Below are 19,867 nucleotides of genomic sequence, written 5' to 3'. Positions count from 1 at the left end.
CCTTGATAATTCATGCAGCGTACGAGTTCCAAACCAATTTGTCTGAGACTGTCAGTGGTCAGTTTGGACCCATTCATTTGTTTGCCACACATTAACAATTCCTTAAGCACACCAAGCCCAAGGAGAGTGTGTGTGTGTGTGTGTGTGTGTGTGTGTGTGTGTGTGTGTGTGTGTGTGTGTGTGTGTGTGTGTGTGTGTGTGGCTGCTCTATGTGCAGCATCTGTTGATTTACTGCTAGTCTTGTGTTTCAAATATTAGAGGTAATCAGATCCTTCTGCTCCTCCTGCTCTGAGCTTGACTCAGCATGCCTGGAGTGGTTCAGCATGGTAACTTCAAAGTGACCTAAAGGGCAATCACTGACCAGGTTAAAGTCTACTGTGTGGCAGAAATGGCAATTACACATCAAAAATTAAAGAAGGAAAAGAGGTGGTTAGCCTAGCTTAGCATACAAACTGGAAACAGGAGGAGACAAATAGCCTGGCTCTGTCCAAATTTTAAAAAATACACCTACTAGCTCAACTAAAGTTCATCAACATGTTGTTTCTTGTTTGTTTAATCCTTACACAAACAATAACGTAGCATTGTTATTTTGCTAACATCCTAACTTTAGCATACTGATGTGCGAACGTTGAGCATGTAACATTTATTAGGTTAGCTTTGAGCTTGTTATCGTAATGTTAACGCTTAGCACTGTAGCATGCTAATGTCAGTCTGGACAAATGTGTAGCTTTGACCACATTACGTCAGAACCTAGCATTCAGAGAGATAATGTTATCTTTAGAGGCTAACAGAGCAGCACATAAACACCTGAAATAACAGATGTTTTGGCCACTTGTGACACAACACAACATTGACATATATGATATATATGACCTGTAGGTTAATATGTTAGCAAACAGTTGTTTATTTACACATCCAGCATTTATGGAGCATGTTTGGAGTTGTGTTTCTGGCCACCTGATGAATGTTACTCCAATATTCACTCTCTAACTCCTGAGGGAAACTTCTGGCTCTTTAGCTGCTAAATGCTACATTATTTTCAGCAGCTATAGTCGCTAAGTGTGTCTTTCTGCTGATGCGGCCAAAAACAACGCATGAATACACTCTCATTAAAAGAAAAAAAAAGTCAGTGTGGAGATTTTTGGCCTGTTGCTAATATTGTGTTTTACAGCACAGAGACTGAACTACACTTCTGCAGAGGGAAGTCCTTCCTCCTCACACACAGCTGTGAGACAAATGTTCAGTTTTTAGCAGGAAAACGATCCCAATCATGGATCAAAGCCATCGCAAAACAGAACGTAGTCGAGTGAGAGCTGAAATCGGAGGCTTTTTCTCCACAGTCTCAGTCTTTGGGGAAAAAAAGAAAAGGCAAAACAAACTGAAATGTTACGAGGCATTTCGAGTGCAAACACTGGAAATTTCGACTTTCAGTAAATAAAGTGTTTTGTTTTTTTTTACACACTAGTGACCAAGTCCAGATCAGATTTCAGGTTCAGGACAGAAGAATAACAGTGAACTTGCAGAAAAAAGTGGTACGGTATAATTTGATGCAGTTTACCGTGCAAGCTCAGCCAGACTGAGGGTTATGCAAGAAGCCAGAGCGCTGGAGGTCAGGACTGCTGTGGTTTGTAGTGCTCTGAAACAATTTTCTACTTTTTACTCAGCCCTGAAGTTCTGTCAAACATTGCAAGGTTGGACCAGATCCAATTTCAATTCAGCAGATTCAGAAATTGGATTTTCTTTCAGAGATTGAAAGTCTCAGACAGCATGACGTGTCCTATCTCTTAAGATGAGATTGAATGCTTTATTTACCACTCAATCGCAGTTTCACCAAACATTTGGTGTGAATCGAAGCAGCTCTGACTGCTCCCCAGGCCTGTTGCAGTACAGTAGAGAGCCCGAGCTGTAATTTTAAATAACACCTTTGAGTTCGCTCCCAGCTTGGCTGTGACATGTAATCAAAAAGAATGCAGGGAGCTCAAATGGTAAATCCTCTAGTTTATCCTTTGCCCTATGGTCTAAGCCTCAAACTCAATCTGTACATAAGCTACATACAGTATTGCTGCTGTCAGATAAAACCAGTGTATCATCAGTTTGTCACAATTAAGAAAACTAAACTTCTTTACTCTCTGTTATTTCTTTCTTTAGCATCATATTCATGCTTTTAAAATAGCTTTTTCGCTCAAAAGCTCAAGCTCCTGAAATTAGACTCTTTCACTCCTGATGCACAACTGGGATTCTCTCACAGACAAGATAAACGCTTTAGTCTGTCTGAGGATGGATCGCCAATCGTCCAGTAGAACTAAATGGAAGCAATACGATGACTCCTTTAATGATATCTGATACACTGTTAACTTAATTCTTACGTTGTGTTCAAGCATCTATTTTAAGTGCGTCTGTGTGTGGGCGAGGTCTGGGGCAGAGGAGCAGGAAGTGGCAGTGTGAAGTATGGAAATCTGACTATCGGTGCAGCACTGCGCCCTCTGTCCGGTTGCCCGACTCTCAGGAGCGAGGAGTGAAAATCCAGGAGGTGAAACTGATCCTTGAATGTTTATGTTGCGTGACGTCCGCACGGTCGCCGTTCCCCCATTTTCGCTTTCTGACTTTTGCTGCTCTCTTGCTCTGTGTGTTGGGGCAGGGTGAGGGCAGATGTTTAAAGATTTAGGTTGATTTTCTTACACAAATCTCTGAACATTGTTCTCTTACTGTCCAGCTGCTATATATAACCCCCGGGACTAATGATCTGAGTTGACAAGATTGTTGATACAAGCCTTTGAATCTTAATGAGCGAGTGATTTGTAGCTTATTTTTGTTTTTTTAGCCCTTGGTTTTCTCAGGCTTCATACAAGCAGCCCTACCTTTATTACTGCAGGTTGTTGAGGCAGTATTCAGCCTGAAGGGAAAACCTGTACACACCACTCAAGGCTGAAAACATTTTAAAGTTTAAAAAAAAAAAAAAAAATTGTATTTACAGTAAATACTGTCCTTAAAAAGACGCTGGCATTAAACAGTCAAAAATACAACAGTAAAACACAGTTCACTTTGCAGTTTAAAGATGCAAATACAACAATTATCAGAAAGTATCAGCATCTAAAAAGGAAACCAGAAATCATTTTTAATTAGGGTTACAATACTGTTTCTACCATCTATCATTTTTGTTTCTGTTTGTTAGTTAGTTAGTTAGTTAGTTTTTTACTTCACTGTGTCCTCCCCACTTCTGAAATCAAACATTTAACCTCGGGGTGGGGATAATTAGAAAATGTTTGTACCCGGTTCTTCGGTCTTGAAATCAACCCTGGGTGATTTTTATCAGAAAAGTTAGCGTCTGTTCGTACTGCCGTCGGGGGGGTCTGCATACGTGGACGTGTTCCTGACCTCCTGACAGCAAGAAGAAGCGCTCCTTTCTTGTATTTGGCAGGACAACATGAAAAAGTCAGAAAAAGAAAAACAGTGTGTGCGACAGCTGAACAAGGACGGGAAATGAATGAAGTGCACGAAACGAGTGTCACGCTTATAAAGAACAACTTTATCGACTTTCTGACTGACCTGTTGCAAATCTAGAGATTAAAATCCAGAGATATAATCAGTAATCATCTTCAATGAATATACAGTCAGTTGTCAATTGTTGTTGTAACCCTAACCCTTGTGCAGGATTTGAGACTCCCATTACAATTGTTTTTATCCATCTTACAGTTTGGTTTTTCTTCATAATGAACTCACCAGATTCTCTCTCCTGGATGGAGACTCTTATCCTTCTTTGAGAAACGAGGTTCAGTATCAACGAATGTAAGATTAATGATTACAGTGGCAGAGTTTACCTGTGTTGAGATATATTCTAATGGCGTGTCGTGCTGATATGATCTGACACTATTCATCAGGTACCGTTGTTTACATCCAGGACGGTGTTGTTACCTCCCCGGCATCACTGACACCAAAACAAATTCCTGTTGGTTTGTTGTTCTTGGCAGATGAAGTGACTGTGATTGTGCTATCGCAGTACCACACTGGGCCTGCCCCCCCCCCCCCCCCCCCCCCCGGCCTTTGCCAGAGCATCTGTGCTGAGCTGGCCGCTGGATTGGGATTTTGGCAGGGCCACGCTACAGGCGGCGGGCCGGGTGTTTAAGCAGGCTGGAGTCCCTGTGGGGCTGCAGAGAGGGGACGGGACAGGGAACAGGTTTCTTTGCTGCAGCGCCAAAACAGCAGCTGTGTGCTTTTCTGCGTGTTGAATGTGTGTCACTGAACACGCAGACAGAAGCTGGGTGTGCACACACGCATCATAGCTGGTGGCAGTGAGTGTGTCCTCGACGTCGGTTCGGAGTGAAGAAGGCAGCAGCTGTTGAGTGAAACCTCAGGACTTGGCCGTATTCTTCTGATGTTTAGCTCTGTGTGCATCAAAGCAGGAACGGAGAGGTTGTCCAGGCCAAAGTGCTGCATGCTAAACATATTGTGGAGAGCGGGGGCATCATGGGAAACGAGAAGTGTCGAGTCTTCGAGTGGATTCTGCTGTCAGAGATTAAAGCAGGAAGCTGGTACGACTCCATGTGATCAGGTTGCATCATTCAAACAAACTAAGATGAACCCAGTGTGATGTCACAGCTGGAAAAAACTGCAAATAACTTTTCCAGTTCAGGGTTTGAATAAACAAAACTTTACAACCGAATCCTCGAACTGAAACATCAGTGATGCTGAGCAGGTTTCTGGAGCTTCCCCATCGAAATCCACAGAAAAAACACCTATTAACATTTTAAAGGATCAATTTTGAACCAAACTGAATCTGATCCAGCAACAGAGTGAAAGACTGGAGTAGCACCTGCCATAATGTCACAAATAAATCACCAAAATGACAGAATTTCCACCCCTACTTATTATACAGGTAAATGTGATGTATGTCATCACTGCATCAGGTTGCTAGGAAACAGTTAACTTCATACTTTTCATACTGATCAAAGACATATTCAGATTTAGGGGTTTGTTATTTGTTGTTACTTGCTTTTTCAGAGGCTATTTTTATCTTGCTCTGGCACAAAAAGTCTTTTAATTTTGCCCACAAAGCCCTGATTGGCTCGGTTTGTGTCACCATCTGGGGAAACTGCCATCGGTTTGTGTCGCACGAGACCTGCAGTGTCTGAATCGCTGAAAAATACTGGAGATGTGGGTCAGGATTCAGAGGTCGTGAGACGAGTTGGAACAAGGTCCCGGGCCCGTAAATCTGCCAATATCAGCTTACTGCAGACATATTGGTGTTAGTGTGTGTATGGGAATCTGTATCAAGATTATTTGTTTATAATATGTGTTAATCTTAATGTTAATGAGGTTCCTATCAGCCAAAATATTTAGTTTGTTGCAGACTTTTCAAACTCCCCATGCACAGCCAATGTTAGCGCTCAGGTGCTGGTCGGTCAGGTGAACAGTACAATTACAGTAGTCCATAATATCAATATCAGTATGAGCCTCAAACACCCAGTATGGTCCAGCTATAGTCTGGAAGTAGGATAATTAAGTTTTAGATTTGATGTGTCATTGGAGGAGGCGAGGCCAGCAATACAGTTATGAATAATATAATCATATTAATGAACTTTAAACAGCCTGTTTCGGTCGAGGTGGGTGTGAGTCTCCGGCAACTAAAATGGTCTTTCGCAGAAACTCAACCACCAAAAAACGTCACAAATGTCAGAACAATTTGTCCAGAGAGAAGAAAAATATCCTCCATTTAATTTCTGCTTGTGTCTGTTTTAGTCAGAATTTTCAGGCCACGAACTAATGAGAAATGGGTCACCGCAGATCCTCTTAAATTAAGTGCTGTTGCATTAGAAATAGCATTTCAGTGCTGCTCCTGCGGGCAGATTAGCTCCTAGAGCGCACACTGCAAGATAAGTCCATTGTGAGGGATCGGGGGAAAAAAAAAAAAAAAAAATCAAATCTAAAAAAACCCCAAAAGCTAAATGTGACTTTTGTAGCAGAGCAGCCTGTGTGGCAGAAATCATCATCCAGCCACATAGCATAACCGACATGGAGAGTGTTGTGGGTTTTGAAAGTGATGGAAACTTGGTAGAATACAAAAACGGGAGAACAAGAATGCTGCGTATTGTGTGTGTGTGTGAGTGAGTGTGTGTGTGTGTGTGTGAGTGTGAGTGCAGGCTGAAAAGACAATGTGAGCCCTTCACTGGCTTGTGTCCATTGTGCCTGGAATTTCTTGGGTCGTGTCTCAGCTGAAGAAGAGAAAGGTCTTCATTCAGTCTGCTGCTGCTGCTGCTGCTGCTGCTGCTGCTGCTGCTGCTGCTGCTGCTGCTGCTGCTGCTGCTGCTGCTGGTGGTGGTGGTGTTGGTGGTGGTGTTGGGGGGGATACTTCTTTAAAACCTGCCATTGTCATCGCTGCTTCTCTCTCCATCCCAGTGTTTTCCTGGTCTGTCGTGGCTGATTGATACGCAGCGTTATGTCACTCAGCAAACTGTGTGCTTTTCGACTGTTCTCTTTGTCGTCCTCTTGTTTGCCGCCTCACCTAACTCGCCAGTGTTTTACCTCCTGTTCTCAAAATAGAAGAATCAGACAGGAGTTAGATTACATCCAAGGTCGACTCCTCGGTCTTTACACTGAACGACAGTGGATATTGGTGTATTAATGTCGCCTCCCTGGGCTTTCTCCGCTCACCCTCTGTCACCCATGGCAGTTTTGACCCACATCTTTTAAAACCATCGCTGCTGTTGAATAGCTCGTTCCTGCTGCTGGACGACATTCAATGCCATGTTTTTTGTTTCTCTCTATCATGCCCCAGAATAATTTAGCAGTGATGTCACTCCAACCAGCAGCACCATTAACACTGTTTAATTTTGCAGGAAAAAAAAAAAAGAAGGAGAAGCAGGATGATAAATGATCGGCCTCCACATTGTGAGCAGCCAGCCTGTTCTGAGCTGCTCTTCTGAATGATTTAATGAAAGGAACCAAACAGTGCCTGAAAAGAAAAGCTCCTTAAAAAACTTTTCTTTTTTCACTTTTGTCTGGTGAGGAAGTGTCTCAAAAAATCGTGACGGGCTTGTTAAAGCACCGTGCCCCCCCCCCCCCCCTTGCTCCTAATACCCTAACAATGCCACCCCACCCCCACGGCTGCCCCACCACCATCCTGCTTCACTGTCACTATTCTGCTCCGCTGGCAGAGACCCGTCTGCAGGACGACTCAGACAAAGTGGTGCAGGATTGAGCTCAGTGTGCCGCGACACCCTCGGTTCACATTCAGTCGGACTAACAAGTGTGGGAATTTTGAAACGTTCCTGTGAACTTCAGCCAGTTCTCCCTCCAGCAGAAAAACTGTTTTAGATGAGGTTGTGGCGGCAGTTAAGTTATCCCACTCTCCGAAAGGTCACATGTTTGATTGATTACTTTTCTCGTGTAGCTCGAACACTGTGCTGAAATCACTGTCGGAGAATTTGGTATATTGGCCGGTATTTGTTATTTAAACCTCTAGATTAAGATTGGGTTAAGGTCACACCGTTCGACCGACCCACAGTAATTCACCAAGATACGCAGCAATGGCGGTGAAGAAGAAAACCGCTTTCTATAATAAACAATGCAGATCTAAAAAAAAAAATTAAAATTTGCAAATGTTTTATGGGGAAATAAACGCTTTTATTAGACCTCAAAGAAGCTAGTTGTAAGCGTTGCTATTGCTACATAGCCAATGTTAGCATTAACAGCTGTTTACTAGCCAGTCTCGAAAAAACGTTGCGAGTTCAGCATCAGACTTCATTCCTTTACTCACCAGGAAATGTCTCCAGATGTGGAGGCCGACGCCATAGTTAACGCTCTATCTCTATCACGTCTTTTTCATCTACTGATGTTAGCATGCTAACCAGCTAGCCCCCCCCCCCCCGTCTCGTCACTTTCCGATAGCAACTCACTGTAGCTGAAGACGTAGCGCCGCTCGCAGGGCGGATTATAACCTCTTGTCTTGTAAACACATCGATGGCTGCAGGTAACTACGTTCAACGGCTGAGAAAACTTACAAATAGCCTCTTCAAGGATACACACAATGTCTTTCGGTGTGTAACATTGAGTGTCAACATAACTTGAGTTTTGAGTCTTCAGGCCGCCTTTAAAGGAATACTTCCAACATTTTGTGAAGTTAGCTCATTTGCTTTCTCTCCCTGAGATATATGAAAAGACAGAATATCTGGGTAGAGTTATGAGAGGGATTTGATTGGATCGCTCAAAAGAGGGAATGACTTCAATATGAAGGTGTATGTGTATGTGATGTATTAAGGTCCATGCTGCCTACTATGTTTTCTCCCTGCTAGCTGCTACAACCAAGTTGCTTGATTGGATAAATGAATGTTACGCTGCCTGAGCTCAGGATGACTCATCCAAAATGTTTTTCAGTGAGAGAACTGTTGACACATATTGTATTTAACGAGAGATAACGGAGCAATTAGCATAGGGACGCAGGTTTAGACAAACTGTATGAAGTATTTGAGGTATTTTATTGAATCTTATTCACCGTGCTTTTATTCGGTGGAGCTTTATTTAATGGTGGTGGGGATTTGTTCATTTTATAAAGCACACTTATTGTTCTTCGTCTTCTTCTTCTTCTTCTTCTTCTTCACCGACAGCATCAGCCAAGACAATCTGTCAGGTTCCTGTGAAATATATATATTTGTATGTTTGTATAAAACTGCTCACACATTGTAACCTGCTCAGCATGAGAGCATCACATCAACACCTGCCGTACGGTAAAGTGTGAGAATGTAATGTCGAAGATTTTCACACATGAAACCTGATGATTCCCTGAGAATGAAATCTGGTCGAACACTGTTTGTGTTTACGTGTGAAAGGTTTACTTGTTGCTGTTTAATAAATACATGCTCGGCCTTTTCTGTGAATGACTCATCTGTTTGTGCTTATTAAGAAAAACATGCCGGCAGCGCTAAACAAAAAAATTTTCTCTCGCTCACTCTCCATCTATGTCTCTGTCTCTCTTTGCAGATTGTGCAGTCTGACTCTGAAGAAGCTGGTTGTGATGAGGGAACTCGATAAAGAGCTGATTTCTGTGGTCATAGCGGTTAAAATCCAGGTATGTTATATAAACAGACACGACAAAGCAGACACGTATGAAGCTGTTACACACAAACACCTGTGCTGATGTAGTAAAGTAAGTAAAGACGTATACAGCATATCTCCACCTTGGAGGCAGCCTTTGGTTTCGGTTCACGTCACACGGTGCGAACATTAACTTGCACAGACTTGTTTGAGATATATTCCAGTGTACTGAACATCATGTTTGCTTCTATTTATGTCAGAGAAAAGCAAGTTCTCATGCAGCCATAATTTAACTTTGACAGTAATTCAACCAGTTGCTGAGCAGAAAACAGGAAAAAAATGAAATTGTAACACCCTGTAAGGAACATGAGATTTGTAAAAAAAAAAAAAAAAGAAAAGTGCTAAAACATAAAAAAAAAAACCCTGGCAGGGTGTTTTAAAATGTGTTGAATCCTGTTGAATAATGTATGTCCCCCACCTTTGCTGCACAGTGAATAACAGCAGCAGAAATACAGAATTACTTAGAGGGGAAAACTGTAAACTAAATTAAACACAACCCTTTTTTTATCTCTTTATTTATCTATTTATTAATCTATTTATTAATCTATTTATTACAGGGCTCCAAAAGGATCCTGAGGTCCCATGAGATAGTGCTGCCACCCAGTGGGTCTGTGGAGACGGATCTGGCTCTCAACTTCTCACTGCAGGTAGAAGAGAAATCACCATGACGCCGTTTGTTGTGCGTTTGTTGTTGTTGATTTCCAAACCATCAATCATTAATGAATAGTTTGTAGCTCAGTGTTTCCTGTTTTTCTTTCTTTCTTGCTGAAGTGAATGTTTTTAGTTAAGAATGTGTGGGATGAGCTTTATTACACCTGTTGCCATGGCAACTGTTCAAACTTACATTAGATATTAGCGAGAGTTGGAAGTTTTTGTATTGCTGATATACTGAGGATGTGGAGACGCATCTTTTCTTGTATTGGTGCAAAGCGCACAGATATGAGGTTGTATCCGATGTTGCCTGTCAAGCGTCAATCAAATCAAATCTGATTTTAAAAAAACACACCCACACCCACCCACTGCTGGTTTTCTTTTCATGGGATTCACTGACAATAAAAAAAAAAACGCACATCATCAGCAGACCTGCTCTTTACGCTGTGTAATTCCTCCTCCCTGCTCTTTCTGTTTCCTCCCTCCACCTTCAGTACCCGCACTTTTTAAAACGAGAGGGAAACAAGCTGCAGATCATGCTCCAGCGGCGAAAGAGATACAAGAACCGAACCATCCTGGGCTACAAGACTCTGGCAGTGGGATCTATTGACATGGCAGAGGTACGCACTGCAACAAACCTGCACTCATGTTCTCGTTGTCGATGCCAGATTTAATGACGGGCGACGCGGTACAGGCTGTGTTAGTTAGTGTGTGTGGACTGTGTAGAAGGTGTGTGTTGTGTTTTTACGTCTCAGAGCAGGAAGGAGCAGAAAGGTGCATCGGCCCCGACAGGCTCTTAGTGTCTGGACCGGTGTGAAAATATAATGAGAAAATGGTGGATGCTGGAGCTGCAGCTCGACTTCGTCCTCCTCTTCCTCACCTGGGATCCGGCTCTAATTCTGGCTCTTTAAATCAAACACTGCACAGAAAAGCCTTCTTAAATAATCACTTCTTCTCGTCTTCTAATCAGTCTGAAAATAACGCTTTTATTTTTGAAAGACCAAAGATAAATCCACTTTCCTCTGCACAAATCGGCTTTGTTACACTTTTCCTTTTAAGAAGTGAAAAAAACTCCCTCTTTTAAGAAATATTTAGAGGAAAATAAAAGTAACTCACAGCACAGACCGATTGTTTCTTGTGCTGTAAGAAAACCTCTAATGCGACTCTCTTCAGATGGATATCTTTCAGTGCAGATGATGCTGATACACTAAGGAGTTCCCATATGGCGGACAAAGCTCAGTGGAGCTTATTAAGGTCACATCTCTGCAGCTGAGAGAAGAAAAAAAAACAAAACATTTTGGCGCCTGGGAAGAGAGAAAAAAAAAAAAGAAGAGGACTTGTACTTAACCACAAAAAAGAAATGGCTCTTACATTTTCAGCTGAAGGATACAGCGAGCCTCTCGCACAACATACCACACAAGTTCCAGTGTAAATTGCTCAAGGCCGACATGGTCTCACAGGACGCTGCGAGAACAGCAAGGCTCTTCCAGATTCGGGGCGGCGCTGTCCTGAGGTGACCTGGGTTTGTGACTAGCTCCGTATGTTTAATAAAAAACACACTCCTCTACGTACTAACGTGCCACCGGGCAAGGCACTCAACCAGCTCTCGCTCTGTGTCTGGCACCAGAAAACAGTGGGTGGTTAAAGTTGGCGGCACACAGGTGTGAATGTGAAGAACCACCTCTGTGCTGAAATGACTGAATGAAAAACAAAACACAGGTGATTTAACTGCTCTGAGTGAAGTCTTCCAAAAACATTAATTCACATTATGAATTTGAAGGAAGAGTTCAACATTTTTGGGGAATGAACTTATTTGCTGTCTTTAAATGAGAAGATGAATGTCTTTCTCGCGTCTGTGCGCTAAACATGAAGCTGGAGCCAGGGGATGAGATGATTAGCCTTTCTTAGCATAAAGACTGGAAACAGGGGGCAACAACTCTCCTGGCTCTGAGCCAGTGGAACCAAATCTGCCTCCCAGCACCTCTAAAGCTCATTAAAGCCTGTTAGCTTCCCTCCAACCAGCAGAGACTACAGGAAGACAAAACAGCCGGACACATTACCCCAGTAAAGCACTGATTTCACTTTCATAATACAACTGAGATATAGCGAGTTCATTACTGAGCTTTAGAGGATTTTGTCACCTTATTGGCAAAGCTAGGCTAGCTGTTTCCCCCCGTTTCCAGTCTTTATCCTAAGCTAAGCTAACAGGCTGCTAACCGTAGCCCTCTCTCTCTCCCTCTCTCTCTCTCTCTCTCTCTTTTTCCACCTCTCACAGGTGATGCAGCACCCGACAGAGGGAGGCCAGGTCCTTCCTCTCTGCAGCAACCAGAAAGACATGCTGGGGAAGGTGGCAGAGATCTGGATCTTTTCCCTGTCCAGTCAGCCAATAGACCACGAGGAGGCAGCCCTGCAGGGAGGACAGAAGATCAAATGCTCCGGTACACATTTTTCCCTCATTACCCCCCCCACTCCCCCACCCCCCGATGTTCTGAGGTTAAAACAGCACGAAAACATCATAATCACCTAATGTGCTCGAGGGGGGGGGGGTTCAGGGCTCAGGGCTCAGGGTGTTGCATTTTTTTTCTCTCATCATGCAGAAAAGCAGCGAAATTCAGGTAGCACACTGTAGCTCGTGTACTGTACATCAGCCTGGCTGCGTGTCAAATAAAAAAAAAAGAGGAAGGGGGGTCACTGAAATATGTATGAGGCATCTTCTGCTCTCCCGCCTTTAATCTCACGACGTCTCCTCTGCTTCAGATAACTACTCAGAGGAGGAGTACGAGAGCTTCTCCTCAGAGCCGGAGGCCAGCGACGACGCCGTGCAGGGACAGGTGAGTGCGACCGGAAACAGACAAATCGCTTTACGTTATCCTGATCAGTGGCGAGCAGGTTAATAATTAAGCGCTCAGCTGGGGCATGAGGTTGGAATAAAACGCCTGTACTTGCACTGCATAATTTGAAGACATACAAGTGTAAATAATGCATTGGCTATTTTTGTTTTCAGGATCTGGAGGATGACGAGTACCGTGTGAGGAAGACAAAGATGCAGAGGAGGTCGATTGTAAGGACGCCCTCCATCACCAGAGTAAGAGACGGGGGGGGGGGACCATGCAGGGGTTGTTAAGGAAAGCTCATCCATTTACACTCTCAGCTAGAGCAGCAGAGGAAATAACACACAGACGGATGAAGACATAAAGTATCTCAGTGAGGGGTCGGGCCGCCAGAAGCTCCAGAGCAGCTCCAGTGCTCCTCGACACAGACTGTCCAGATGCGTTGAACTAAACTGGACGGATAAACATCGGCCTTCTGAAAAGAGATTCACTCATTTGGTGTGTCTCATCTAAAACATTCAGCGAGGCCTCGATATCTGTGTTGAAGCATCTGCATTCACGACATACTGTAGATCCGGTTTGTCGACCAGCTGCATGTTTGAAGTTTGAGCAGCAGCGCGTCACCAGGACAGCGCTTGTTTTTTCTATCTCAATCTAACTCATCCACGATAGTGCCTGAAAATCATTTTATATATTTCATCATAAATACTGAACCGAATCCACCTCACCAGGAGAAATATTAGTTTATACATTAACCTGTTAACAGACACACCCATTCTTCTGCTGGAGCTCGAGAGATGATGTGCCCAACATGAAAAGCTTACTGTTCTTCAACCCTTATGATGACAGTCATAACCCTGGTCTATTTGAAATGTAACTCTTTACATTTTACAACCAAAAAGCCAGAAACAGCCTATAAAAGTGTCTGTACCCTGTGAGTGTAAAAACACTCTGGAGCCGCCGGTTTGAAACAGTTCTGTGTCAACAGCTGCTGCGGTGATCTGGCGATCCTTTTGCACAGGAGACTCGGAGCTTTCAAACAATGTAGAATTTGTCAAGGTTGTGTGAAGAATGAATCCGGTGCAGAACCAAACAGAACTAAAGTCGCTCTAACAAAAGCCGCAGTGCCTCGCAGGCGCTGAAATCAAGTCTAATCAGATTATTAGATGGATAACGCAAATAAATCCATCTAGTATGATATATAAAGTATTTATTAAATTGACTGTCTTGCCTCGTAGATGGCAGTCTAACAGGAATCGCATTTTTCTGACATTTTCTTTCAAAGGCAGCAACAACAACAACAACAACAACAACAGTACTTTCATTTAATCACAGCCTGAAGCACGCCACTGTTTATTGTGTGTATGTAACCTGTGAATTGTTAGCTGCACTGCTAGCCCTCGCTTACTAATGAAAAAGATTATATTTTATTATCAAACAAACAGTTTTCGAAATTACTTTTCTAATTTAATGGATTAAAAACAAACAAATTGCGGAAAAACTGACCAATAATAATAGTTCAGGCTCTGTAGTTGCGATAAACACCAGCTTTTCCAATTAACACCTCAGTGAGTCCAACTTTTATGTGATTCATTTGCAGAATGTCAAGCGCCTGACAAGTATTATCGAACACCTTTCAGCGAGGATGAGTTCGAATATTTTTTGCTCAGGGATGATGTCGCGTCATCGAACTGATCGAGCACCAGCAGGAGATGAAAGCCCCAGAAAGCAGATGAAGCATGATGCTGCTTGATTATTGATTTACATGAGCACAAGCAGAAAAATCGATGCGTAGCCAACGCTGCAAATGTATCTACTGCCGGTAAAATTACTGAAACTGAGGAGCTCCCGCGCGGCAGCGGCTGCAGCTGTTTTTCTCTGCACTGGATTGGTCAGATCACTGCAGTAAAGCGCAACTAGGCCACAAGCTGATTGTGTGTTTATTCTCCTGTGTTTTAGCAGCAGAACTTTAAGCAGCGAGTGGTGGCTCTACTGAAGCGGTTCAGAGTTTCAGACGAGGTGGGTGTTTCTCTAGACGCTGCTGCATCTTCTGGGAATTTCATTTTCCCATGTGCCTCTGCTGCGGAGTTACTGAGCCACTACAGATGTTAACGCCTCTGCTTGTGTGTGTTGCTGTTCCTGTGTGTGTGTGTGTGTGTGTGTGTGTGTGTGTGTGTGTGTGTAGGTGCTGGACTCGGAGCAGGACCCTGCAGAGCCGCCTCCTGAGGTGGAGGAGGAGGACCTGGACCTGGACAGTGTGGAGTTTGAGAACCCCAGTGACAGCGGTCCAGAGCTGGATGACGATGACAGCGTCCTCAGTACGCCGAAACCCAAACTCAAGTGAGTGGCTCTCACTGAGGAGTGTGTGCGTCTTTGTTTGTGAAGCATTTATGTTTTTAGTTGTGCTTCAGGGCAAATAATGATGATAAAACTGAAGTTACATGACTAAAAGTTGCTAAAACTTTAGCTGAAAGTAGTGACGAGTCTAAGCACCAGATTTACAGCTGTAAAGTTCGACATAAACAAGAGCACTGATTGGTCAGAGGGTCAACAGCTGATGTGATCCCATCACAAGCTGGTTTCTAGTTACATGAGCACTGGGTCGGACCACACCCATCTTTGAGCTCTGCCTTTGTTTTGATCTCACCTACACACCTGTGAAGTTTCATGACTGCATCCTTCACGGCTGCGACACGATCGCCGTGATGAAAGACAAACACCTGCCCACACACACACACACACACACACACACACACACACACACACACACACAGACTGACAAGGAGAAAACAATATCAGCTGTTAATAGATTCAAAAGAGTGCTCCAACGATTTAGTGTTGATATTTAATATTAATACATTATTAATATTTAATCGAGCAGAGGCTGCGAGGTATATCCTGACTTTTATGTCCTAGTGTAGGTAAAGCTTCAAAAACGCAAGATCTTTAGCTTCCCATGATGCAATGCGATAGCGTCTTTCTTTCAAGTCTTTCAAACTCGGCACCTCCAGTTTCTAACTCTGGCTTTCTGTTTGAAATATACATCCTCCGAGCCGCCATGTCTCTCGAGTCATTTCCTCACACTTCAGAAAAGCTCCTGCAGAGCAACAGAAGACATTATACGAGTGTTTTCGCGAGATGAGGATTTCTCCTCTCGACTCACAGATTGACTTTTGATGTGTGAAGGCGGCTCGTGAAGGACGGTTGATTTTGGATTTAACCAACTGAAAAGCTGTACCACAAAAAGAGCAACAGCACATTATACTCATAAACAAAAAGGACAAAATTAGATCGGCTTACTGAGACATACTGATTGTTGTTTTTTTTCAAACACAACTCTGGGGAAAAGGAAAATCCTTAAAGAGTTGAGGATGCTCTCATTGACTCTTTTTTTTTGTGTGTGTGTCTGTTTCAGGCCATATTTCGAGGGTCTCTCCCTCTCCAGCTCTCAAACTGAGATCGGCAGCATCCACAGCAGCCGGAGCCACAGGGAGCCTCCCAGCCCGGTGAGACCAGAGTCACCCCACCACCACACTGTAAAACACTGGCCTAAATACCTCCAGCAGGGGTGCAGGTTTCCTTCAGCAATTTGTGAAGAATGACTTTAAAAGGGATCAGAGGTTTTTCAGCTTGTTTGCACCTCACAGCCCTGCATCTGCAAACAAACTGGGTTCCTAATACCACAGCGAAACAGATGGAGATACACCAGTGTAACCAGTGAGCTGCAGTGATAGCAGATGAGTAAATCCACTGGAGCAGAAAGCCTTTAATTGTCCTGCTCAGGGATGACTTTCACTGGAGAGCATAAGAGTCAAATTTCACACACACACACACACACACACACACACCCCCCACACACACACACACACACTCAGATTTTCCCATCAATTCATGCAGGTAATGTGATCACTAGTTTGTTTATGAAGCTGTGGGACTTCTGTTGAACTCGCAATCAGGTCACGAGATGTTGAATGAACCACCGCTTCAGTGTCTATGAAATAAAAGTTGCTGGGACTCCCTTCAAAACCAGTGTAATGTTTATTATTCCTCTCACCATCTCATTCCAGATTGACCCAGATAAAACCAAGTGTGGAGGAGCCAAGTATCCAGATGATAATGTGTCTGATAATGTCTCCTTTGTAAGTATGAACTCTTAAAGCTGCTGGAGATCAATAACTGGCATGGGTGTTGATATGAAGGTCAATATTTTGAGGAAAAACAGAGAAATGAGCAGAAATTGCACATTTGTTGTATGCCTGTATACTCTCTGTTGTTGTTGCTGTTAAAGGATGTTTACACTCATAAACACCCAGAAGCGATTAGATTAAAACATAATTAAGAACAACTGAAATCCTCAAAGACAGTCAGGACTCTGAAGGTGCCGAAAGGTCAGTCTGTTGTTGCGAAAAAAGGCAAATGCATAAACACATCTGTCAGCTCTTAACTCATAAACCCTGTTTTTCTCTGTTTTTGTTTTTCCCACAGGAGCAGCCGGAGGCGGTGACTCCGACCACAGAGCTGGAGATGGACAACATGGACACGTTTTTAGAGAGACTGCCACCAAGTGGCAAAATGACCAAGACAGAGTCGCTCATCATTTCATCCAACAGGTAAAAAAACATGAGCAAGAATAATCTTCTTCTTTAGATCATTGATGTGCTTCTGCAAGGTGGTTTTTTAAAGCTGATGAATATTTATGATGGAAATCACAGAGAACAATCAATAATAACACTGTTTTTTAAAATGGAAAAAAATAGTGAATGAGTTCTTTTATTATAGATGAATGTGTCTAACTGTAATCATCACCCACAGATCAGAGCTTATCCTCCTTGTTGTTGATGATCACATTATTTCCTCTGCCTCCGACACTCCAGTCCTCCGTCTCTCTTCCTCTGCTGTTTTCGTTTTCAGGCAGGAACCGAAGTTGGCAGGTAGGCGAGGCAGGAGCACGTCGCTGAAGGAGCGCCAGCCCAGCAGGCCGCAGAACGAGAGGGCCAACAGCCTGGACAACGAGCGGTCCCTGGACACACGCTGCCACCTACAGGTAGGTGGAGAGAGCTGCAGCACAAAAACATTTCTCATCACACCGAAGTCAGCTGAGCCTTTCTACTACTCCTCACATTTTGAAGGGTAATCTTCTGGTTACTGGTTAAACTACTTTTGTTCAGTTTTGAAGCTGAAGTGTTGGAAGATTCATCTTCGTTTATTTTATCTAAAGTCAAGACCTAAAAACAGGGATCCTTCTTCTCACCCAAAGTTTTCAAATTTTCCCTCCTAAGATCCCAAGAAAGACGGTGTATGACCAACTCAACCACATCCTGGTGTCTGACAACCAACTCCCTGACAGCATCATCCTCATCAACACGTCAGACTGGCAGGGCCAGGTAAGAACAACCAGCGTTTGAGAGAGCTGTTGCTCGATGTTTATTTCAGTTAACTCCAAAATGACATATATTAGGCCTATTCTTTTTTTTGTTTTGTTTTATTTTACAGACTCTTGAAAATATATTATTTTTACATTAGTAAAGAGCTTTTCAGCAAGTGATGTTTATAATGAAGTCACACACATTTCAATTTTAGTTCTGGCGACTCATTTCTTTCTTCTTTTCCTCCCAGTATCTTTCAGATATGCTTCAAAACCACCATCTACCAGTGGTGTGCACCTGCACCACAGCAGACATCCAAGCTGCGTTCAACACCATCGTCTCCCGCATACAGAGATTGTAAGTCTGCCTCTCACATGCCCCCACTGATTTTACCAACAGATAATTACTTAACAACAGTCGAAAGCACTCAGCTGTAGATTAGTGGAGTAAATGGTGACGAATAAGAACAGTTTATTGAGTAAAGTCCTGTTTCCCTGTTTCCCTGGACTAAATGCGACAGTTATTTCTGTGAAATTCTGTGAGTTGTGATTATGTCTCGTTGTTTTGTCTCCTAGTTGTAACTGTAACTCCCAGACGCCCATCCCCATAAAGATAGCCGTGGCCGGAGCGCAGCACTACCTCAGTGCAGTTCTGAGGCTGTTTGTGGACCATCTTTCCCATAAGACCCCTGACTGGCTCGGATACATGAGGTTTCTCATTATCCCTCTAGGTTAGCAGCAGTCCAACCCTAAAGTTTCTCTTCTTGTGTTTTTGTCTTTTGTCTTTTTGTGGGTTTTTTTGCCATATTTTTTTCAAACACAAATAATATGATTTTCCGATTAACATTTAAAATGCTCTACTTGTGTTAAAAAGATCATGGTAGAGACATTTGGTTGCTGCTGTTTTTATTCATTCAGAAATAGCAACCTGCGAATAAAGAAGACTAATACTGAGCTTCTTTATTTGCAGTAGTAACAATAACATCTCAGAATGAATGATACCAATGTTGAAATGCCACACACAACACCTTAGAAACTGTCTGTGTGATGCCTGATTTTGCATTTTGATTGTCTTTAGGTGCTCATCCAGTCTCCAAATATCTCGGCACTATTGATTATCGATACAACAGTCTGTTCCAAGATGCTGCTTGGAGGGACCTGTTTCACAAGCAGGAAGCTCCTGTTGTTGGTGGGCTGTTTTGTCATATTACTTTTTAAATCACAAACACATTTCATTTTTTTTATAATTTATAGAGGTATTTAGAGATCATCTACTATAATGTCAACTGGTTACTTTTGCTGCTAAGTTATAGTAAATATAAATGCACAACTTAAAGATATGAGATTATATGCTGTATGTTCCTGACTATGTATTCTAGTGATTGGAGAAGAGTATTAATTACTGTGTCCTGTGCAGTCCAGGAGAACCCAGATGTGGTATCGAGGGTAACTCAGTACATGCTGGGAGCTAACGGAGCTCACCAGCTCCCCATCGCAGAGGCCATGCTCACCTACAAACAGAAGAGGTATGTTTTTTTTCCCAGGATTTCACTCTCACTTAATAACAAACCACAAAAGAACCAGAAGATTTTCCTACTGATTGTTACCACCAGTTACACTGATGCACAGAAACCTGAAATGTGTTTTTGGAAGCTACACTGAAGTTTGAATTAGGGCTGTCACGATAGCAGATTTTCACAACACAATTATCATGGACAAAAGAATTCACAATGACAATGTTATAATAATATCTATAGAAAATTTGAAAAAATAAAGTGTTTTGTCTCTTTTTTTGGCAAATGAATAAGTTTAGGGAAGTAAGACAATCTGTAACATAACTGTACAAAAGACAACCAGATGAACTGATAAACATAAGATCCACAAGGCCTAACATCAGCCCTCAGTGTTCATCAATCAACAATGTTAGCATATG

General features: G+C 42.9%; 1 protein-coding gene across 5 annotated transcripts in view; it reads left to right on the top strand.

The window, feature by feature from the left end:
- The window catches only part of pacs2 (phosphofurin acidic cluster sorting protein 2), a 62,336-nt gene that overhangs the window by 30,726 nt on the left and 11,743 nt on the right, over positions 1 to 19,867 (top strand). For 4 of the 5 annotated variants that reach the window (XM_056394320.1, XM_056394321.1, XM_056394317.1 and 1 more), the window contains exons 2-18: positions 8,974 to 9,061; positions 9,645 to 9,734; positions 10,233 to 10,358; positions 12,014 to 12,176; positions 12,496 to 12,569; positions 12,743 to 12,823; positions 14,529 to 14,588; positions 14,755 to 14,909; positions 15,985 to 16,075; positions 16,637 to 16,708; positions 17,055 to 17,179; positions 17,481 to 17,613; positions 17,849 to 17,953; positions 18,186 to 18,292; positions 18,511 to 18,665; positions 19,013 to 19,123; positions 19,352 to 19,460. In XM_056394320.1, coding sequence (XP_056250295.1) covers positions 8,974 to 9,061; positions 9,645 to 9,734; positions 10,233 to 10,358; positions 12,014 to 12,176; positions 12,496 to 12,569; positions 12,743 to 12,823; positions 14,529 to 14,588; positions 14,755 to 14,909; positions 15,985 to 16,075; positions 16,637 to 16,708; positions 17,055 to 17,179; positions 17,481 to 17,613; positions 17,849 to 17,953; positions 18,186 to 18,292; positions 18,511 to 18,665; positions 19,013 to 19,123; positions 19,352 to 19,460 — 1,845 coding nt within the window. The remainder of the gene's footprint in view (positions 1 to 8,973; positions 9,062 to 9,644; positions 9,735 to 10,232; positions 10,359 to 12,013; positions 12,177 to 12,495; positions 12,570 to 12,742; positions 12,824 to 14,528; positions 14,589 to 14,754; positions 14,910 to 15,984; positions 16,076 to 16,636; positions 16,709 to 17,054; positions 17,180 to 17,480; positions 17,614 to 17,848; positions 17,954 to 18,185; positions 18,293 to 18,510; positions 18,666 to 19,012; positions 19,124 to 19,351; positions 19,461 to 19,867) is intronic. The other variant, XM_056394319.1, reaches the window with a different exon arrangement.

Source organism: Seriola aureovittata, chromosome 13 (genome assembly GCF_021018895.1).
Source record: "Seriola aureovittata isolate HTS-2021-v1 ecotype China chromosome 13, ASM2101889v1, whole genome shotgun sequence".
Taxonomy (NCBI): domain Eukaryota; kingdom Metazoa; phylum Chordata; class Actinopteri; order Carangiformes; family Carangidae; genus Seriola; species Seriola aureovittata.
The sequence above is the reverse complement of the archived record's forward strand: the minus strand, read 5'-3'. Positions and strand labels throughout refer to the sequence as shown.